The sequence below is a fragment of the Centroberyx affinis genome, unplaced genomic scaffold (assembly GCF_046629955.1).
Source record: "Centroberyx affinis isolate AG114_WGS23_722 - 3 ecotype Tasmania unplaced genomic scaffold, CSIRO-AGI_Caff_v1 ptg000950l_1, whole genome shotgun sequence".
Lineage (NCBI taxonomy): Eukaryota > Metazoa > Chordata > Actinopteri > Beryciformes > Berycidae > Centroberyx > Centroberyx affinis.
Window position 1 is genome coordinate 98,117 of NW_027279524.1, and position 22,835 is coordinate 120,951.

Consider the following 22,835-nt stretch of genomic DNA (forward strand, 5'->3'; position numbering starts at 1 on the left):
GGAGGGCCGAGAGTCTGCAGGCTTTCAGTCCAACAAAGACCACACCTGATTTCACTGATTAACACTTCATCTAGAGAGGAGGAACTAAACTTGGCCAGATACAGTAATCTATAAGTTATACCCAGGGACACAGAGGAGGGTAAAGCCACCTAAACTCAGTTTACCCACCTTGGTATTTGTGGAATATTTCTTACCCTCTAGGCTATTTTAGATTGACATGAATCTTTATCACATACATTTATTGTATGCATCTATAGTAGGTAGCATGAAACTGATGTATGTTATATGAACATAGGGTGTTTTTAGGAGAGAGAAAAAGGCATAGATCAACGTTAAAGTATAATTGATTTTTGTTTATATTGGTTGCTTGCCTTATGATGATCACCAAATGAAGGTCATAGTTCACCCACCTTTTGATTTGCCACTACATCACTGTAATGTCTGGATTACCAACAGGACATGCAGGGCACATGCCTAGGGCCCTGAAAGGCCTGACTTTGCCTGTATATAAATTTTTCACTTGACTGTAAATTTGCACCAATACAAATTTGCATGCTATCATGACTATCTTCAACCACAACTTTGCTGGCAGTGCGGCGGGCCCTTTTATAATGGCAGGACAAAGTCAGCATGCATACAGTATAGGTTTAGTCATATTTATTTGCAAAATAGGACTGAAACATTGCTGACCCTGGTGAGCTGCAATAAGCCAGAGTTGTGTCAAGGTACTAGGCAGTTAAGTCCAAGTGTGTTTTAGACTGAAAGAGGAAGTAGTGCAACAATAATGTTATGAACTTTTTATTTACAGAAATCATACACAGTTGGTCATTGCTTATCCTAAGGAATCACTAAGACTTATTGCTTATACATTAATTTACATGAGTCACAAGAATTTAGGGTTATAGTTATGTGCTAATAAGAAGTGTCTGAATACTTACTTTAAAGAATGTTTCTGAAAAAATACTTTATGCAAGCACACATACTGTATTTTCACAGAGCTTTGAAAGTAATAGGCTACAAGCTGTGTACATCCATAGACAGGGAAGCCTATTGATAACCCAGGAGACTTGGATATGAGTGAATCACTGTGCTAGAAGGGTCCTACCAAGGAACATTTGGAATATCAAATAAGCGCTATTTCCAGATTCTCTCATTTCTACGGGACAACAGTCTGTAGTTTTGACCCATGAAGGCAGAACACTACAGAGAATGAATGGAGTAAGCAATAACAATATGCTAATTACAGCCAAATAAATCAAATCAGAGGAAGTCTAAAAAACAACTGTCAAATATGGAAAAAAGACAACTGTGAAATTACAACAATACACGGCACAGCATACATTCCGTGGGTGGAAGAATTAGGCCTAGCCTGCTTGAGCTCTTCTCTGGGCAGCATAGTTGCCGATTCCTGGAATGGTTTGCCTTTCACTTCGCTGTACCGCCTCCCAAAAAACAATCGCATCTACATGCAAGTTGCCTGTTTGTTCGAACACCACCAGAAGAACCTGTGAACTGAATAAGGACACTATACAAGTTGTATAGCAGAGAAAAAAAACACTTTCAATCTTTAGGTCAACATGCCTGCATGTTGTGTCTTAACTACAGTTTTCAGTCTCATATGTTTAAGTTCTGTACAAAATTAAGAGAGCGTGTAAACATTAGGTCAACGGAAATGTTCCTATTGGTCATCAGCAGGGAAACATTGGCACAGGTGAGTTTTCAACCAACTTGAACATTTCTGGGAGAAAATGTACATACAGACATGAAGAAATATGTCCATCCATTCATCCAACCATTCATCCATTCATCCATCATCCATCCATAGCAATAAATCTTACAAAATCCAGTAACATAACAGTAGAAATTCCCCTCTGTGAATATGGAGCTGATGTGCATAGTGACAGCATGGAACAGGGGAAAAGATAAGTAGTAAAGTAAAGCAAATCATGCTTATTGAAACAAACTTTAAATTAAATAAAAACAAGGAATGATGTTTTTCGACTATATAGATAATATATAGGTTGACTTGGACTGACACAGCGGGTAAGCTTGTAAGAAAACACAACACACACACGCTCATCACTCCAAAAGAAATGGCTTTGGTCCAGGTGGTGTCGTTTTCGGTCTACAATGTGTCGTTGGCTCCCCCTGGTGGCTAAATTGAGCATCTTCTCAGTAAACCAGCAGCGTTCACCGCATCCAGCAGCACACATTCTTCTTCTAAAACAGGATGTTGACCATTTGTGGACAAGTCCGTGTTCCTGCTATACTTCAGTAGAGAAGAGAAGGCTTTGACGTTTGCTGTCCGGAGTCGGGATGCTCTCAAGCTGAAGGAAATACAGCAGGACTTGTACCTACGGAGACACAGGAAAAGAAAACAGGAGACATGATCAGACCCATGCGATACATAGGTAATCCTAACGTCACTATGAGTTCCACTGCATCTTCATCGACATCCTGACACAGTTTGATGAAGCCTACCTGAGACATGACTTCCAGTGACCAGCTGTCGTTCATGGAGATTGGCTGTGTGGAATTGGCTGAGATTTTGCTGTCTTTCTCTGAGGGGCGAAGCAAAGTGGGGCCGAACACTGTGGCCAGGTTGTGGAAAGACATCTTGTTGATGCTCTCGTTTTCAGCCACCCTGTGAGAACATGAGGAAAAGGACATTTGAACTGCAGCTTATAAATACACACAGAGAGATGGAGCTAAGCAAAAAAAAAAAAAAAAAAAAAAAGGCGAGATTCCAATCCAAACAACATATTTTTGGGTCATTTTTCCATCATATGTGAGCCAAATGTAAACAGTCATGATGTTAGCCAAGTCAACTATAGCGATTTGTCTCTCGTATCAACAGACTGTAAAATGATAAGCAATAATAACTTTGCAATGCTAAAACACACAGAGAGTCACAGCAATGCTAGTGAGTTAGCTGTAGCCTGTAAATAGGCTTGCTGGATGGCCAGTGTGTGTCTACTCAATGTTTTCTATAGTGGATAACAGAGACATAAATGATCCAATATTAATTACACAATAGCTCTAATGCTGTGCTGTAACTGTAAAGCCTCTTTACCTCTTCAGGTGGTCCAGCAGGAAGAGGAAGGTGACCAGATTGGGCTCTGGCAGCGACAGCAGCAGGTTGAGCATGCAGCTCTCCTTGGCCACACTGTCAGAGAGAGCTGCAAGGCAAACAGCATGTGAATATGCATCAGCTTACATATGTATAATATATCACATGTACTCCTGAGCAGTGATGATAACTCAAAATAATGAGGTGATTTGGTTTCGGATTAAAAAACAAAAGGGTGCCTCACCGATGCCTCCAGCAAAATTGGGGTACAAGTCATCAGTGAAAAGAGGCTCTGGCAGCTCGCGGAAATACAGCTTCAGTGTTCCAGCGATGGCATTCACGTCCATCTCCCTCATCATCAGAGACACGTCCTTGTTGTCTGCCAGTGAGATGAGAGAACAGTCACTAAATACGAAGGAATACTGAGAAACAGTAAGGGACGGAATGGCACTTCTGCACAAAGTATTATAGCAAGTAAGTCAGTTGTTCAGTAATGTATTGGTGAATAAAAAGGTGGGTGAGCTATGACCTTCCATTGGTGATCATCACAAGGCAAACAACCACCAATATCAACCGAAATCAATGATATTTTCAGAAAACCATGATTTTTTTTTTACATTCTGAGGTGAACTCACTTGAATCAAAAGCGGCCTTCAGAGCCTGGATGTCTGTGGCCACGCCAGACACTCTGTAGATTCCCACCTCCTCCATCCCCCGCCGCTCGATCTCCTCCACACACTGTCTGACGATGAGCGGCACCTTGGAGCGCTCCCGCCTGCCAGGGTCACATACAACACAGAGACAGTGCTTAAAGGTGCTACCTGGAGCTTTTTTAACCATCAACATATCATTGTCACGTGTTATATTTACTCTAACAAATGAAACCACGGTTGAGGCAATTGGTAGCTTCTATCCCTCTCCAGTGGTGTTTTTAGTGCCAGTGTTTCTCAAAATTAAGACCACATTTCCCATAAACCCTGTTGTTCCCTGTCACAAAGATGATGTTGCTACTTGCCCCCACAGCACTTGGCAGATTTCCTGCTAAATCTGACCCTGTGGCACATAATGTAAAATGCAGTGTGGAGGCCGGTAGAGGCTGCCAGTCTTCTCATCTGGAGTCCCTATTTTCCAAGGGAAAAGGTGCTGCAGCTATGCATTTTAAAACTGAGTATTTGAAGTTGATATAAGGAAACTATATATAGTATATGTATAGGCTAGAATTTTAGTTGGTGAGTGATTAAAATCTCTAAATTCTCTACTTTTAGACTAAAGCAAACTAAGAAACTCCCAATCCACAGTACAGCATGTTCAGCATTATAAAGGATCCTTTGTCAAATAGATTCTACCCATAACAGGCTTATGTTGTTTTACAGTTCAGCACCAAAACCAATTGAACAAAAAAAAAACAAAAAAAAAAACAAGCCTATTTCTGGATTGTTTTTTGATGTTTTTGGAAGGAATGAGTGGAAAATATCCAATTCCTTAAAACACTTAAAGCACTTCACAAATGCTGACTCATTAGGGAATATTACATATAAAACATGGGCATGACACTCAGACTGAAGACATATGAACAACTCACTTTGTTACTACGTTGATTTTCACTCCAAACACGCCCGATTGTTTCCGTGAAGGCATTCGCTTCAGACTGAACTCTCTGCTGGTGAACTTCATCGAAAGCTTCACCTCAATCTGAAACATGGTGAAGAAAAGCCATTACCAGAGGGGGAACCTTAGATGCCAACATATGATTCCTTCATACCATGTAGTTCCATAGAAGAAGACATAGACATATAGGTCCAATACCTACCCCATTCATGGTGATGACTGTCCTTTGCCAGTCTTTATTTTGCAGTGTCTGGGGATCCAGCTGGAAAACATGAAAGAGAGCTACCGGTCATGTTTTTGCACACCAGGGTTGAGCTCAATTCACTTTTAGTTAATTCAACCCAGGAAGTGGATTTTTTTCAAAATCCAAAACCAGGAAATCTTTAGCTTTTTCCGATTTGTAAAGAGAAATGAAAAGAGATCGCTTATTTTGTGAATTGCAATGTCAGTTGACATTCTGAATTTACTGAGCTGAGAGTGAATTACTCCGAGTACAGTACTACTTCACCATCATCATTTGAAGCAAACAACTTGCTTCACCAATCACAATAGATTTAGGCTCTCAGCCCAGTGAGGATAATTTCTGAACTCAATCATGTAATCATGAGTATTACATTTCAATAACCTGCTCAATTAATTACTTCACTCACCCTTGCATAAACCCCATATGGTCAGGTAGTGTCAACCCATGTCACTGATCTATTTTAGTCATCTGACTAATACCCAGCTGCCAGCCTGTATTTACAGTGATCAGGCATGAGTAATGTGATAACATCATGTCCCCACCGCTAAGCATTCTTGCTCGTCCGACACGGCAGATGTTCGTTCACCCAAGAAACCATCCAATCTCATTCAGATAATCCTTTGTTCAGTGAAAATCAGTTTCTTACATAATACTTATCAACAGGATAAAAATCATAGGCGCCACAGCACAGGCTGTAAATCTGGAAAGAGATAAATCCCAAGAGAAACACAACAGTATGTAACCTAAATAAGGATTTAAACACCATGGGGAAATGAGAGAGACAGCCAAAAAAGTTTTTGTCCTCAAATGTAGGGTTTCCAAGGCATCTTTTCCAGCGACAAGCCATGTAAACCCATCCACAACTTGTTCTCTGTGTCTTTACCTTCGGCCTGAGCAGAGCGCTGCGAACTCTGTCCCACAGACGGCTCCCTGTGCTCGGGGGTTTCCTCAGAACCGTGTCCCCGCCTTCCTCCAGACTGCTGCTGGCCTGATCCAGATTCTCCTCACTCGGACAGCTCTCAGTCATTCTTACTCACGTGAGCCTCTCTTAACTCTCGTCTCTCAAAAGTCACTTTCACCAGCTAACGGATGCCAGACAAAGAAAGAAGCCCTGCTCTCCGGATAGCAGATATCACTCTTTTCTCTATCATTAAACTAACAAGAACAGCAGATCCCTCCTCCCTCAAAAAAGCAGCCGTTTATCATATTGCCTCGAAGAATCTTGGGGATCTTCACTGATGTGGCCCGGCTGAATCCTCACAAAAGTTTCTGTCATGTCCATCATGTCTCGGCCTTGTTAGACTCCTGCTCCTTTCATTTCAGCAGGACTCAGAAAGGGAACAAAGGCAGGCAGCCTGCCGACCACGCCGCCTCCGCGTTGTTCTACTTCCCAGATGGATTTGCGGATTAACTCCTGAGAATCCCCTCCTACCCTCATTACCGACGCGCTCACGCCTACCACTGGCTGTCAGGACTGCCGGGGGCGATCCGGTAATTTAGCAGTGCAGGTAGCCTACCCACGATCCTCTGGGGGTAATTATTGATTGCCACTAGTGACCTTTAACATCAGTGCTGCTATGTGCCTTACATTGTGCCTTTTTTCCCCCCCCAACTACTTAAGCATCAGATACATCTTTCAGCCTTTAATCCCATGATCTAAAGAACATATGCATCAACACATTGCCAAGAGATTATTCCTCTGATTAAAAGCTATCTCTACATTTCCCACAAAGCAGGTCTGACCCAGGTCTCAAGGTCCTGCGTCAGGTAATGCCCACTAATCCTTCTGTGTATGAAATGGTGATATGGTTTATTAAGTATTTGTCAAAGCCTCAAACTGGGGATTTCTTGAATATATCACTTATGGATAAATTCATGGAAGGCAGGATTTTCTAATAATAATTTAAAAAAATCTCTTCTTCCTTTCAAATTTCATTGTAACTCAAAATACACATCCACCATTTTGCTCCAAAATTTATCAACAATCGTTTGGACAACAGTTCAGTTTGTTACATACTGTCAGTTCTTGTACCTTGAGCCCAGTCAGTCAGTTTGAAAGTGAAAAACTGCCTTCAGCCCAATGATGTACATATCAACAAAGCCTGCAGAGAGGCCAACATAACACCATGGGTGGCTCCACACTCCGCTTCTGGATAGGGCCTTTAATACCCAACAGGTGTCTCAACCCCGGGCCGTTGGCTCCTGGAACAACATGGCCCGTCTTTGACCGAGGTTGCCAGCACCCACATGCCCCTTTTCTCTAAGACTCAGTGGTGTTTTGACCCACCTGTCCAGCAGGGAAATCCCTTCACTAATTGATCAAAGAGGGCTCTGTGTCTTTCTCTCCCTCACTCTCCCTCTGTCCCGCTTACTCTCATTACTCATTACTCTGTCATAGTCTGGATCGGGGCCAGGGGCTACATTTGGCCGGCCCGTGTCCCTCCCAAAGTCTAATCCTCCCTCTGTCACAACACCCTATCAGCAGTCAGGCTGAGGTGACCCACCAGCAACCTCACGGCTCATTTCTTTTTCAACAGCAAAGGGTCCCACAAGGCAGGATTATCTAAAAAAGGGTTTTGCGGTTAACGGTGATGATGAAGTCATACTCACAACTGTTAGAATCAGTATAGATAGCATGAAAAGTTCACTGAACATTGAAAGAGGATGCTATTTGCAAACAGTATCTGCAAATACAGATTTTTAGTTTGCCTTTTTCTGCTGGGGGGCCATATGGGTGGGGCTTACCACATGGGACACACTTTACAATATGATATACATACATCAGGGGTTGAGTGAGCTCCAGATTTGGGTCAAACAATGTTTGTTTTAAGGGAATTTTGAAAGTGAATTTAGTCTACTTTTCTGTGATTGACATAACCCGACACAACCTGACTCGTCCTAATGTGGTAAACCCCACCCATCTGATAGGTAAAAAATAGGAATTATTTGCCAATACCATTTGACCCATGTCTGCCTCATCTGTCCATACCTTTATCTGTCCTTTGGCCATGATCCTGTCTGTGTTCTCTCCATCCTCTTTGCTCTGCTTGGTTTTGTTGCAGCACTTCTCATAGCAGAGCAGCCTCAGAGTCTGAGAGCCCTCCAGCTCAATCTCAAACTCCTTGCATGGAAACAGATCAAAAGCATGTTAGTAAAAACTTAAGAGAGGTTGCAGCCCAGTGCACAACATTTTTCAACTTTTATTTACCCAAGGGAACGGTTTTCTGACCACTAAACTAGGGGTTCATTGCCTTTCTCAAGGGCACATAAACAGTAGGTACTGAGGGAGGGAAGGGCATTACTCATCCACTTTCTCCACCTGGGTTTGCACTCTCACCTCGTTCCAGTTGGGCTCTGTTGAGTCTCTGTACACACGTGTTTTGGCTTTGTTGACAAAGTAGCCAAAGGAGTCCACCTCAAGAGTGCAGTACAGGTCTAATGGACAGAAGCAGAAGTAGTTATAGACAGTTGAATTACAGTTATTATAGTTAATAATGATAAATGTAAGATGCCCAGATGGTGTACTGGATAAGGCCCGGTCTCTGGAGAGAAGGGTCTGATTGAATTCAACCCAAGGCCAGCATGTGGTTCCAGTCTCATTCCTACTCTGTGCACCACTCAGCTTTCTTACCATCTCAATAAAGAAACAAATAGCAAGGAAAGTGGACTGCCCAATGGTTGGGACATGCCCATGACTACTGGCTGGCTAGCAGTTCTTCTCACTATGTTTTTGTGATAGAGACAAAAAAGGGGAGCATAAGCGGGCGACGATTTGAGAAGCCAAAGACATAATTGACAAGGCTTGTACACAGTGTTCCCAACTAATCCCGCTTGTTCCCTTGAAGCTGCCGTCCCAGCTAGATGGGATTGGATAGAAACAGAGGAAGATGCGACCGTGGAACGCCACCCACAACCTCTATAATTATCAAGCAATATTATTTCTGGTCAAAACAGGAAAAACAAGTCTGACATCCAAAAATAAGCCACTTACTTGAGCTCTGTTTGAGCCCTGATGCAGAGTGGACAATGACATTCAGGAAGCCATACAGACCAGGAGATTCATCATCTGTGGAGTTGAGGTTAGGTAGGTTCAGATCAGAAATAGAAAACAGCAGGAAAAGGGAAGAAACAGTAATAGTTCCTTACAAATTAATGAGTTGTTTAAGTCCCAAAAAAAACCCCAATATCCTGAAAAAGAAACTAAAATTTAATTCCCCATAAAAATAAAAAAAATAAAAAATAGTGCCACAGAAGTACCACGATGAAAGTCATAATACTTGGCATGATATGTGCTATAGTTGTCAAACAATTTTCTAAATAGTTGTATTCATGCCTGCTATACTGCAGGTTACACCTTACCTTCCTTATTCATGGTCATTGGAATAGTGTGGACCGTCTGAAGCTTCACACATGAGTTAGTGAGCATCTGCAGCTCCAGAGAGGTCAGAGAGAAGCTTTTGAAACCTGCAGGACAAAATCAAGGCAGATGAAAGTCACACGAAAGTTACAGAAGTGTTGTGATAACACTGGCACCGTGCTGCAGAGACAACTCACACTTCTTCTGCTGCTCGCGAACGATCTCCCTCCACTCGGCACGCTCATAGTCAGAGGAGATCAGGAATGTGAAACTCTGAAAGACAAAGTAATGTTATACTGCCTTGTAATCAGAGGATTTCCTTCACCTTCCATCACTGAAAACAGTACAGCACAGTTATACCTCCAGGGGGCAGCAGCAGACACCAAAATGAATACTTTACTGAGTGAACAACTGCACTTTGCATTAAATACCGACTAGGGAATCTGGGTGAAATCATTTATTGATTGATTCAGATTGATTGGTCAAATGTGAATTAGAATTTGTATTTCTTCACAACTTGAGGGTTGATTGGCATTGTCCTGTGTGTACATTCCAGTGGGTTTCCATGCCAATAACCACCAAGTAGGGACACATTAGACCACAGACCCCTGTTTGATAAAAGGTTTTGTCCCAGGGAAGACTGTTGATGTCTGTCTCGACTGTAGGTGGGGAGCATGGAACCTCTGATCAAAATGGCCGTTCTTATACATTCTGTCCTTGTGCCGAATTCTTGTGAATGAAATAACAAACTATCCCTCATTTACTGGAGACCCTGTGGAGCCTCCTCAAGGGCATCGGGACCCAGTTTGGGGAACCAGTGTGCTTATCATATCTTTGCACCAATGCGGGACACTGATACCGATTGGTTGAGATGTAAGGACCAAGTTGTGGGTGTACAGTATGTAATGGATAGGTTAAAAACCAATCACTATTCCCCTGTGAAACATCCTCTGAGTCTGCTGCCGAGCCTCCTGACTCACCTTGCCGTTCCTGTTGGCCACTCTGAAGGCCATGTTGGGGGACATGAGTAGCAGCAGAGACTCCTGTTCTGACAACTTCTTCCTCAGCCGCTCGATCACCTTGGACCCTTTGGTGGTTCTCTACAGATACACAATAACAGAGTTAATGCAATACAGGATATACTGTCTAGACCACTGCTTATCCTATGCACTCCACACTTGGTTCTATTGACATTATGCTTTGTCGGTAATCCTCAAATTCCTCCTTTTTGTATTTTAGCATCATCTTTGGTGCTAGGTGCTCATTGCTGTGGTGTTTCTGTACTGCTCTTCCCAGAGATCACAGAGATAATCTTCTGTTGATGAAATTTGAGTTTCTGTAGGTGGCGCTCTTTTCTTGCGAACTCTCTTTATGCCAACTACCCAGTTCTTCTTCTATTTATCCTAAACAAACTGGAAATGTAAAACCCATCGCTTCCTGTGCACCAGAGAAATTTATGCTCTCTACAGTCGGTCCATCCTCACCTTCTCTCTCTGGATGTCGTTCTTGATCTGGGAGATTTTGATCTTCATGGCGTCTATCTCCTCGTCCTGCACCAGAGGGATGGGGGTGGACTCGCAGTCCTCGATGGTCTGGAAGGTCAGGTCGGCCAGTGGGATGTACCACTTACAGTCATACTGCTGCCCTTTGCTATTGACAGACAGACACACAGGACAACACAGGTTTACACATACAAACACAGGTATATGTGTCTACAGCAGTGGTGGAAGAAGTACTCAGATCTTTTACTTCAGTTAAAGTAGAAATACCACAGTATAAAAATACTCTGTTACAAGTAAAAGTCCTGCATTCAAAATGTTACTTAAGTAAAAGTACAAAAGTATTAGCATCAAAATGTACTTAAAGCAACAAAAGTAAAAGTACTCATTATGCAGAATGGCCCATTTCAGAATAATACAGTATATATTATATTCTTGAATTATAATTATTAATGCATAAATGTGTAAGCATCAGTTTAATGCTGCAGCTGGAAAAGGTGGGGCTGATTTCCACTACTTTATATACTGCTGGGTAGTTTATAGTAATCTATAATAATCCATCACAATTTATTAGTTGATTATATTTTGTATTAATAATCTGAATCTTCAAAGTAACTAGTAACTTAAGTTATCAAATAAAGGTAGTGGAGTAAAAAGTACAATATTTCCCTCTGAAATGTAGTGGAGTAGAAGTATAAAGTAGCATAAAATGGTAATACTCAAGTAAAGTGCAAGTACCTCAAAATTGTACTTAAGTACAGTATTCGAGTAAATGTACTTAGTTACTTTCCACCTCTGGTCTACAGAGACAGTGTGACACAGCTGCAAGGGAACTTTGACTTTTTTTTTCTTTTAGTTGGCTAATTTTCTTCATCAGAGGGGAAGACTAGCCGTAAGCTCAGACTATTTTGGGAAACAGATGGACAAATTTAGACACTTTTATAATCTTTCCTCAGAAAAGCATACATTTTTCTCCTTAAAAGACCGTATCCTCATATAACTGACATCAGCTTGATACCACTTACTGTGATATACACTCTAATTTATGTTAAAGATGTCTGTCAGCCAAGGGTTAATGTTTCTCATTCCCCACCGGTCGGAACGATTTGAACCGGCAGTCTTCCGCTCACACGCCTGCATCTCTAACCTGTGGGGGCGGGCGCAGTGCCAGACTCACCCTGCAGCCTGTTTCTTCAGCTTGGTGCAGAGCAGCAGGTCGGTGAAGAGGAAGACATGACGAAGCTTCCTGGAACCTTCCACCAGCTCCACCATGAAGCGATCCCTCAACAGCTGACGGTTCTGTTGAGAGGGAACGGGACATCCCTACCGTCATTATATTCATAGTAGCTTACCATCGAAATATCTTGAAAACACGACCCAAGTATCTTACTGTTCATATTTTAAACTATACAGTAAGAGTTAAGGAAATATGTCATAGGATTAGGGGGCTTGCACCTGCCGTTTTACCAAAAGCACACAGATGAAAATTGATGAAAATGTAATATCTCAGTACAGTAAAGATCCAGTGTCATCCTAAGTTATCCTATTTTTTTTCCTGTTTAAAAAAACATCAAGTTGATCCTCAAAAATGCTGACAATTTGTCACCAAACGTCTTAAGATATTTAATAAATTAAAACATATCGGATAGTAAGTTTTACATTGATGCCAGCAATCATTTTATAAGATTATGTGTTACTTTTCAGTACCTTATTTTGGAACAAAACACTTCACAAACACTTCAGACTTCAACAACATGCATGTAATTACAGCCTGCAGTGTTGCTGCTATCTGATGAATGTGACCAAACCTGATGGGTGTAAACAAAATTAACACTTGTAACAATAAATCATTTGTGATGTGACCAAAACAGAACAGCCACTGTTTTTTTTTATCACAATACAGGTGTATCTCCTGCACCTCCAGGCTATCCTTAACCTGCAGCAGAGCTCATGCAGAAATAATGCTGTATTCTCAAGCTCCCCCTGCGTTTCAGCCTCAGATGCCGTCTCTGGAACTGTAAACTAAGCAGGTCAGGTCAATGACTAGTTGCGCTTCCAGCTCGTCTGCCGTGTTTTTCGGTAAAAGATCCTAATTTCAGAGCTTCCTCTAATCCTCGTCAACCCGTCCAGCCTGAGGTTAGAGGCGGATGTGATGACATCTGCTCTTCCTGCAGCAGCGTGCATCTAAATTTCCCCACTGCTGTTTGGAATGACTTTTGACCTCTGGGCTGAAGCTGTTTACACCGATACTGCCCATGTGAGAATTTACCATCCCACATCGACCGCAGTTTGACAAAAACAAGGAAATCACTGCGGCGTGTTTTTCCATGCTGCTTTTTGCACAGTTCAGTTCAGTGCGGGTGTGTTAGAAGCACCCAAACATGTTTGGTACTGTCCCTATTTCAAAGACAGTTGGATTACATATGCACATTCCTCTCCAACACAAACAGGACCACAACTGCTCAATATTCCAGTGTAAAACCAAGTGTTGTGACACTGTCCCGTACAGGGAAGGGCAGTCAGGATTTATGGCATCTGCTTTTGTCATACACTATAATGAGATGTTGAGCGCCAAGGCATGTAGAAGAGGCGAAGCTAAACAAACTTGTGGGTTTAAATGATCATGATAATTACAGGCAGCCGCGGTACAAATGATCAACAGTGAGTGCAAATTTAGTCAAGAGCCAATCCAATACAATAACAAACTTGTATTTTAAGTTAATTGTGATGTGTCGACTTGTTGTTCGCCTATCTCTGTGGGATTTCAGCCGACTTCCGAGACAATATGCGGTACAGCGCTCCCAAGAATCACTCTGTAATTTACTTCCAAGTCTGACGGGCAGGGCGAGTTTCCAGAGAAAATAGAGGAAGTTCCCAATCAGGTCTTCTGAATCAGAGCCCCGGGACGTGTGGTGGCTCAGGAAAGGTGAGGAGGCGCGGGGTAAGTCGGCACACGCCCAGCGCAGAAGAACTGGACAGACAGTTACTTGATAAGGCTGCAGGTCATTTCTGGGAAGCGGAGCTGAGGGAAGGATGGGTGTGAGCGGAGAGTGAGGCGACAGGCATTCCTGGTTTTTGCGACACAGAGACCCTTGGCTTCGCCGTTCCGCACCGCTCTGTCACGAGCTTCCTCTAACGCTCCGCTTCCTCCGCGACTAGAGCAGACAGGCCGAGATGACTCAGCGAGAGCCTGACTCACACACCAGTTTTATTGCAGCTCCCAGACACCCTGCGCTCTCGGCTTTTACTGTCACTAGTCGGGATCTGATGGAAATTACCGGTGCAGAATTAACCCCGAATGCCAAAAAAAAGGTGCTGTGTGGGTGAGAGAATGAAATAACAAGAGTGTACTTGAAGAGTTCCATTACAAAATATTGTACGTCCATTCTGGGGGAAAAACTTTACCTGAAGTTTAGTAACTCTAAAATACACGAGTATGCAGTCTGTATCATTAAGTGTTAGTGTTTTCTCAGCCAAGGACTTAAGTAGCCTATTACCCCTTGAGATGAAACCTAATTCCCTTTTTATTTTTGTCTTGTCAATCATTGTGCAAGAGTGGGTGTCACTTTTTTCAACTGGTGGATATCTTGTTTAGGAGGCAAAACTCAGCTCTCCCAAATGCAGCCTGTATAATAAAACAAGCTTGTGCCAGAGAGTTAACGGAGCACAAAAGAGGGCTGGCAGCAAATGAAACCAAGTATAAAAGCCTTGCAGGAGCGGGCTGGGGAGTCAGTACGGCAGTGCCAGGCAGAGTGTCTGTGCCACTGCGGCTGCCTGTCAAACCGCTGGATTTGTCCTTGGCAAAGGGAACAAGTGCTCCACAGAGGGAACAAGCTGTACTTCCTCCTAATGTGCCCTTCTCCTCTGCTGAAGCCCTTGCTGTGTCCAGAATAATTCTACAACAAGCTACACTACATTCAAGTCTAAACAAACAAGAATCAGATTTTTGGAAAATTAAAAGTACATCCAGAATCCAAAATTAACTTTTTGTCTCAAATGGCAAGGGCTGGTGAACAAAAAACAATCTACCTGCCGAGAATAATTTTTACCAGCCTAAATAATGAATTCATTTTTCATAGAAATAAAGTCGCCCTACCCACTTTCTGTGCCATTTCATGTACAGAATCAGGTACTGTGAGTTCATTTAAAACTTGCTCACTCACTTATACAGTGGCAGCAGAATCAAAATTACACAAAAGCTTTTTGAAGTGTAGTTTCAAAGTTTGAAAACAGCCAAAGACCAAAGATTGTATATAATCAAGGCATTCAGATATTGTCTCAAAAAGGTACCAGCCAGTGTGGCGAGTGACCCTTATTGATTTATCTGCCACAAATTTTACCTGCATTTGTAACTTGGCGAGTGTTCATTTCAAACCCTAAGAACATCGTAACTTATTTTGAAGAAGTGAATTTATCGTCTTCAGGTCATGAAGCCATTCTGAGATTCCAAATCTGAGGAGCCGCGGAGCCGCAGCCTGCCGTACTGACCTCTCCCTTCTTAACGGTCATGGACTGTCTGCGCGGGGTGATCTCTTCGTTGATACTGGACAAGAAGTTCTGGGAGATGCGCAGGGCGTCCTGCAACAGCGGGTGGTCTGGGTGGCCGGAGGGGGTGTGCTTCAACAGGTCCTGTAGAAGGAGAATGACAAAATCAATCCCAGTCCCCCCACAAGAAATTCTCTTTTCATCATCATATGCGGAGGAGACGAGGCCAGGCGGAGGAACGGCTCGACTTACATGCAGAACGAGGGTGCTGCGTGTCACTCTGTCCACGGGTTTGTACAGAAGAACTGTGGAGGAGGAAGAGTCGCAGGATTTCAGTTCAGCAGGCCTAGCTAGTCACAGCCCAGCTACTTATAGCAATATTGATTCATGTGGGGGATCACCATTCATTTCACACAGCACTTACTTTCCAGTGAATATTTAGCAGACGGGTCTTTGCAGTCCTTGGTGCTTTTGACCTTCAGATTCTAGCGGGGCATAGCAGGAAGATCATGAAAGAGGTATTGGAAAAAGAAAATAATCTCATTAAATCAGAGCAATTACCAAACAGAGCCATTAAAACAATCAACGCCGCTGTAAAGAGCTACTCAGCTAAAGACATGCAGTGTGAGGAGAGCTGAAACTGCCCTGTCATCACTCGCCCGGGGCAGCTGCACAACATCAAACACTCACCCTGCCACAGTCTCATGTCCTGCTGTGTGTGGCGTGATTACATACCTCGGATATCTCTGCAAACTGGATGTTCGCCTGGCAGCACTTGTCTGCCGTCTCCACAGCAACCTTGTAGTTATCCACAAAGGCCCGGTACACTCCGAGCTGGCTGGCCTATAGGGCATGAGAGAGGAGATGAGAATAGATTCATTCCATAATAGAGCAGATAGATTTTACTAGTCTGTGATGTCCTCTGGGTACGTTGTGATGCCAGTGTATGCTGCGCTCAAGCATGATTTGGCATAAGGTAACATAATAGGATTACGCAAGGAATGAACTCCAGGGTTATACAACGGAGTGTGTGTGTGTGTATGTTTGTGTGCGAGAAAGAGAGAGAGAGTGGGCAAATGTGTGCTCACGTGCCTTTATATATCCATTTGTGTGTGTGTGTGTGTTTGCGTGTGTTTCATCTTTTTCCTCCCAACAGTGAAATAGTGAGGTAGCTTTTACAGTCAGCAGCCTCCTATAGAGCGTTTTGTTCCCCTTTACTGCCTGTCATGTGGTAAAGCAAGGCTTTTATCTGAGCAGGACATGACTCCAGGCTGTCTACTCACATGTGCGCTGCGAGATCCACTGAACATTATTAACAGGCCAAGAGTCCTTCCTTTTACCCTGGAAGTCTCCCTTTTTTAACTATCATTAATGATCAAGGCATGATATTTAAGGAGTGCTATAATTAAGTCAGTTTCTGAAAGTGACTGACTCGACTAATACTGGCTTTTTTGATCAAAAACCAGCATCCTATCTGATGCAAAAAAGGTTCAGCCACTGTACTTTTCAACAAAAAGAGAGAGCTATAATTAGCTGTCTTTGAAAGTGGCTGATTTGACTCGTATGTAGTCCACGGTTTTTTATGTTTGCCGAGGTCTAGGTTTTGTATTTTTGCAAAGGTGAAGTGAAATCACCTTAGGGGATTGCCACATTTAAGTGCCTTTTAAAGTCACTTGATTAATATAAAAACCAACATGCCATTTCATGCGTGAACACTACCATTAAAGCTGCACTAGGCATCTATGTTGGCAGCCCCAAATGGCAGTAAGAGGTAACTGTTTGAATTTTGCAGACTTCCTGCCAGCGACCATAGTTGACCTCAGAATTTCATTTGGGCAACTCAAGCAAATCTATGTCGTCTCCACTGGGGGAAGATGGGACGCTCTTGTGATTTAGGCTGATGAGACGGGTGAACTTTTAACAGAAAACTCTTGCCCACTGCAGCTTTCACAAGTTTAAAACATCAACAAGCTCACCAGTTTCTGGAAGAGATCGCCCACACACTGCTGGTGGCTCCAGTCCTGGACTCTGGGCAGCAGGGCGTCGTAGAAGTCCTTGTGAATCTCATGAAGCTCTGGCACCTTGAAGAAGATGGTCTCTATCTGCTGGATGGTCAGCATTGGCTGGGAGGTCGTGGCTGCTGCCCTCAGAGGCTTCATGGGCTGGGCAATTAGTCAATGTGTCAAAACAGTTATTCAATGTGCAGTGTGAAAAATATCCATCTCAATTCATTTAGTCTCATATTTAGTCTTAACATTATTTTTTTCTTGGGGCTGAGACAATACCACTTGTGCAGTTTAAACTTTTTTTTTTTTGGATTTTGCTATTAACTGATGCCACTGATAACTCCTCCAAATACATCAACAAGTTGAAAACAACACAGGCCACAGAGAAAAAAAACAAAAATAAAAGTGAAAAGTTTGGCTGCAAGTTTGGTATCTCCAAAAAACAATACAAAATTAATTGGTAAATTAAAGTAGTTAAGCTATGTTGTTGACCAATTAAAAAAATTATAAATACATTTTATGCTGTTTTTTGTCTGAGGTAAGGGTGTGCGACCAACTTCGCTATTTATTGTGTGTGTGTGTGTGTGTGTGCGCACGCGTGCGTGTGTGTGTGTATTAACTGACACTCACTATTAAAAGGGCCTCCAGGTGGCTGAGGTAGGTCTCCTCACTGGCCAGGATTCCTGACAGAACCCACTTCCTCATCTCCAGCCCCTTCTCCTGATCCAGCTCCACCTGGGAGGAGGATTATATGTGAGTGAGAGAGAAAACCATTGGGAGTCATAAACAGAAGGCATTCCCTGACAGACTTGCACCAGGCTCATCTTGGTGGATTTTAACTGTAAACAGGTTACACCGGCTCACCCGCAGTGTTGGGTGAGACATTGTTCTCCTGGGATTAGGACAGACCGGATTTGATTAAACTCAGTGGGAGTTTGAGATGCCGAGAGCCAAAGGGTCATGGCATCTTGAGGGAACCAAGTATGTTGGTAGCCCAGGACTTGTTATTCCAAACAGGTCAAAGACATCAGTCATCCTGGTGATCTCATGTCAGTAAAAAGCTCACTGGAGCATTGAGCAAAGCAGCGTCAAGCCCTGCCATTATACTAGCTGGATGATAAAGGAGCTATATGCAGAGTCCTCTCACCCATGGTTTAGCCTTTGAAGATCACCAAGTGTACACATCAGAGGATAAGAAAACCACAGATATGACAGTGAACCAGATAGAGGGGGAGGGGAGCTGGATTTCTTTTTAACCTTTGTTTGCCCACAGAATGTTTGCTGAGCTTGCATGGTCTTTCTCAGCAACGCCCTGCTTCATGCTGTTACGAGCACTCCCATCTGGGAGCCGCCTGGTATAGTGTCTTTTACTGTCAGCCACTGGACACCTCAGCTGGAGGAGTTGGTTAAGAGCCTGGATCAAGGGCACTTTTCCCCTATATTTTTTTTAAGGAGTTGACAGTGTTAATTATTTGCTTTCCCTGCCCAGATCTGCTCAGCTAGTATAGGGATTCAAACCAGCAAACTTCCAGTCACCAGCCTGCCTCTTTAAAAGTGCTGCATGTATTTAACATCAATAAATCATTAGCACATCAATTTTGAAACATTAGTATAATTACTGTAAACAAATGAGACCATCGCTGAGAATATACTCTACTGGCCTCTACACTGGACTTTACATTGTGCGCAACTGGATCGGATTTCACAGGAAATCTGCTGGATTGCTTTATGGCACAAATGGCAGATGGTGGAAAGAGTGAAAGGCCGATGGAAAAATCACTTCCAACAGGTTTATTTTCTTCAGTAAAGCCAAAGAGAAAACAAATGCACATGGAGCCACAAGTCGCAACATCCTGTTTGCAACAGTCTTTATTTTGAGAAATGCTAGCACTAATAATACCAGATAGAGATAGTGAGACAGAGGCCACTAATCACCTCAACCATGGTCTTATTTGTTTATGGTAATTATACCAAGGTATCAGAACTCATTTGACAAAGATATATTGATGATGCAAAACGCTACACATAGCACCTTTAACCTTAAAACAACCACTGCTCTCAGATTTATAAGATGAGCAAGAGTGTTGGGGCTGACTGGTCACTCTTACACCAAAACCAAAAGCAGACAGAGGAGCAGTGCCAGGAAATAAAGCAGTAACTCTCCAGCATAGAAAGAGGAACCATAGTTAATAGAGGTGGAGGATGGTGTGTGCAGTGAGGGCAGTGAAGGACAATGCAGCAGCCAGAGAGCAGTAGCAGAGCATCCAGAGGAAGATGAAAGAGAGAGCAGCGAGACACAGTTAACGTGTCAGACGGCGGTGGGAGTTGACCCAGTAACATTACCGATAGAGTGGACTCCAGGGAGCCGGAGGACTGAGTGTCTCGGCTGCTCCGGCTCTTGGAGCGGAGGCGAGGCGAGGAGGAGGGGGAGCCGGTGAAGGCCAGGGGGTCGTGGTGGGGCCGGTGGTCTTCTGAAGGCTCCAGGTCGTAGCCGTAGGAAGGAGGGGTCTCATGGTAGGGAGCCTCTGTGAGAAACAGGCAAACAAAGGACAATGGTCACACGGAGTCAGACACCAAGAAATGAAGTCATGTAGTAAAGTGTCATGGGAAATGCAACATCTATTGTTGTGAACCTTAATGCTACAGAAGCGTTTTTCAAAGTATGGCTCGGGATCCAATGCGGGGGCAAAGAGAGATTAAAGTGGCTTCCCAAACTATTCAGGAAAAATGTATATGAGAGAGTTATTAAGATGCCATAGTCGTAGAAGCTCACATACACTGCGTGAGACATGAAAATAGAAAAAAAGAAAATGTAAACAATTGTGAAATATCACGTTCATGCTGGGAAACGCATGTCTGACAGCAGCTAATAACCAGCATTCTGTGTCATTCTTTCCATCATTCAGTTAACAATAAACACAAAGCTGAAGACCATGCCTTAGCGCTGTGTGTCTTTGTATCAAATCCTCTTTAACCTTCATAAACTTGTAGCCCATCCAAATCTGCCACAGAGCCTGTGCCAGCCACAGAGGGATTGTCCCATGCCAGTGGATCAGCCTGGGAAGCTGCAGGGGCGACACATGTGCCGTGGTCTCCTTCAGCTGCCGGTATGATGCATTTTCAGGATTAAAGTGAAACTGAAAGGCGCTCCTGCAGCTTAGTGTACCAGATGTTTCAAAAGTAGGTTTACAATGTTTAATCATAATAACTCATTTAGTCATTTTAACAAAATAATTCAACATTCAATTGATAAGTGTACCTGGGAACAGGAGAACAGTTGTACATCCAGTAAGTAAGTGAATTACAGTAGGTATTAATAATGTATATAAAAATGTATACCTACTTTTGAAACAAGCTGTAGTATACATTTTGCCTGTCTTCTTCCCAAAGAGCTCTCAAAACTCAGAAAGCAGTGGAGTTCTTTGTGGATTTCCACATGAGACGTGGGGACACAAGAGGTGTTTGTGTTACATGTTTGCTTTATTATTCATCCGCAGGGCATCCAGAAAGTCTGGAATCGTAGGGAAACCACCAGCTAAACAAGCATCACAAACTGCTTGTCAAAAGCCTACATTCAGAGACCAGAAACCCTGGCGCCTTACACCATGCAGCCATCCTGACAACTAGTATGTGTGGGGAAAACAAGCCCAACAAAAAAAAAAAAACACTGTTACTCATCCCTATGATTCCAGTCTTTCTAACACCATGTAGATATATGTGGACGAACAAGCTCTCCATCCTGTAATTACTGTCAGCCACCTCTGACTCACCATGGCATCGGTTATCATCATCTTTATTATCGTGATTATCATTGTTAAGTACGTGGGAGCCCGGTAGCAGCAGCAATAAAATAAAGGCAGAGGTGTTTGTCTAATGCAGAGCCTGGTATGTTAAGAAGAGGCTACAAAACTGGTTCACCTCAGCTTGAAAACAGGAAAGAGAGGATTCCGGAAACGGGGGAAGATAAAGCCGAGTTCCCCCCGGAGAGGCCTGGCTGACAGTCAGACTGACAGGACGGCATCCACAGAGACATGACAGAGGACTCAAACAAACACAGTGGGCCCAGCAGAGCGAGAGAGAGAGAGAGAGAGAGATATAGACGGAGAAATAAAAAGAGAGAGAGAGCTGTACTGACTGCGTGAGGAAGAGGCTACTGCAGGCCAACGCCAGCACAGGGGAAGTCCATGTGAAAGGCCACTCTGTGTTCCTGTGAGATTATACATCAGCCGTGGCACTGGATGAATAACACATCCTCTCTCCGACGGCAGCCTGGGACCCACAAACTATCTCCTTCCAGTAGAAAAAGAAACCGTCAGAGCTTTGAAACACTATACAGAAGAAAGAAGCGAGGACAGGAGGGTCTAGAATGTATCCCGCCCTCTTAAATACGAGGACATCGGTGTCTTTTACAAGGACGCTCTACTTTTTAAATACACTTGACCACGGCAGTGTGAAAAAAAAAAATCACAATAGATCCTCAGTAAGCGGCGTCGCTCTACCGATCACAAGGACTGCTATACTGAGGAAGTGTCCAGGCAGGTCTGTCCGGAAAATTCGGCAATTCATCAGCTTCATAGCGGAAACAGGCTTTCTGCACAAGGTCATCCTTTCACAAACACCTCCCTGTCCCACTCCCAACGCACACAATTCATCTGCAAACATGACTATTATGTTCCAGCTACCTTTGAGATGCCAAGCCCCAACGATTTATTGTGCCGTATAAATTGAGACATACATGGAAATAGAGCTTTTTACAACTTTCATAACCCCATCGTAACTCAAAATACAAGCCTGGTTTTCTTTTTTACATTCTATTAATTCACTTTTTAAGAGCTATTTCTACTTGCTTTGATGTAATTATGACTCCTTTTCCACTATAGTTTCTTTGTTTTTGCCGCTGTCCTCTTATTTTCTTGTGTAACCTTGTTTCTGTCTTTTTGTTTCTTTTACAACCTCAAAATACATGTAAAATTCATGTTTAGCTGTCCTTGAATAACTCAGTCATTCAGTCAATTTGAGAGTGAAAATAATGCAGCAGAACAGCTGGCAGGTCATCAGTGCTGGGAGCTGCAGATCAGAGACCACAGATCAGCTTTAACAACAGAAGGTAACTCAGTGGACCTGGTGAAGAGATAATATTATTTCCTTGTTTCCACTCTGCAGTAATTGAATAACTGAACTTGGTTTAACACTAAACATCACAAAGCTGGGCGGTCTTACAATCCTGGCAGTCCTACGCACTCCCTGTCCCATACCCAACTAGCTTAAAATGGTTTCAACTCTGCAATAGAGCTGTAATAAATACATTCTAATAACATTACATAAGGTCGCTTAGCCAACAGCTGTGGTTGAGAGCTGTACAGTGCCGAGGATCAGAGGGAAGCTGATTTTGCTTTGGACCGTCTCTGAACTCTGTAATTCTGTGTTTTTCAAGAATTTAATTTGATTGCATTCCAATGAACTTTGGGCTTATGGATCTCAGATCACTACAATTATCAAAAAAAACAAGATTCAGTTGGAATCATTCTTTATTAATGCACAATTTAGAAGTCCTAAGAGGAAGGTC

The 22,835-nt window shown here is 43.0% G+C and overlaps 1 protein-coding gene across 2 annotated transcripts in view; it reads right to left on the reverse strand.

The window, feature by feature from the left end:
• Positions 1-826: 826 nt before the first annotated feature.
• Positions 827-22,835, reverse strand: part of LOC139646130 (breakpoint cluster region protein) — a 30,155-nt gene continuing 8,146 nt past the window's right edge. Inside the window, exons 3-24 of one of the 2 annotated variants that reach the window (XM_071522042.1) lie at positions 19,613-19,794; positions 17,900-18,004; positions 17,240-17,425; positions 15,999-16,106; positions 15,688-15,748; positions 15,516-15,568; positions 15,267-15,407; positions 11,956-12,077; positions 10,764-10,929; positions 10,260-10,379; positions 9,477-9,552; positions 9,282-9,386; positions 8,914-8,988; positions 8,260-8,357; positions 7,912-8,043; positions 4,881-4,940; positions 4,653-4,762; positions 3,706-3,845; positions 3,315-3,449; positions 3,074-3,179; positions 2,482-2,644; positions 827-2,354 (exon numbers count right to left, since the gene is read on the reverse strand). In XM_071522042.1, coding sequence (XP_071378143.1) covers positions 2,265-2,354; positions 2,482-2,644; positions 3,074-3,179; positions 3,315-3,449; positions 3,706-3,845; positions 4,653-4,762; positions 4,881-4,940; positions 7,912-8,043; positions 8,260-8,357; positions 8,914-8,988; positions 9,282-9,386; positions 9,477-9,552; positions 10,260-10,379; positions 10,764-10,929; positions 11,956-12,077; positions 15,267-15,407; positions 15,516-15,568; positions 15,688-15,748; positions 15,999-16,106; positions 17,240-17,425; positions 17,900-18,004; positions 19,613-19,794 — 2,534 coding nt within the window. In that variant the 3' untranslated portion in view covers positions 827-2,264. The remainder of the gene's footprint in view (positions 2,355-2,481; positions 2,645-3,073; positions 3,180-3,314; positions 3,450-3,705; positions 3,846-4,652; positions 4,763-4,880; positions 4,941-7,911; positions 8,044-8,259; positions 8,358-8,913; positions 8,989-9,281; positions 9,387-9,476; positions 9,553-10,259; positions 10,380-10,763; positions 10,930-11,955; positions 12,078-15,266; positions 15,408-15,515; positions 15,569-15,687; positions 15,749-15,998; positions 16,107-17,239; positions 17,426-17,899; positions 18,005-19,612; positions 19,795-22,835) is intronic. The other variant, XM_071522041.1, reaches the window with a different exon arrangement.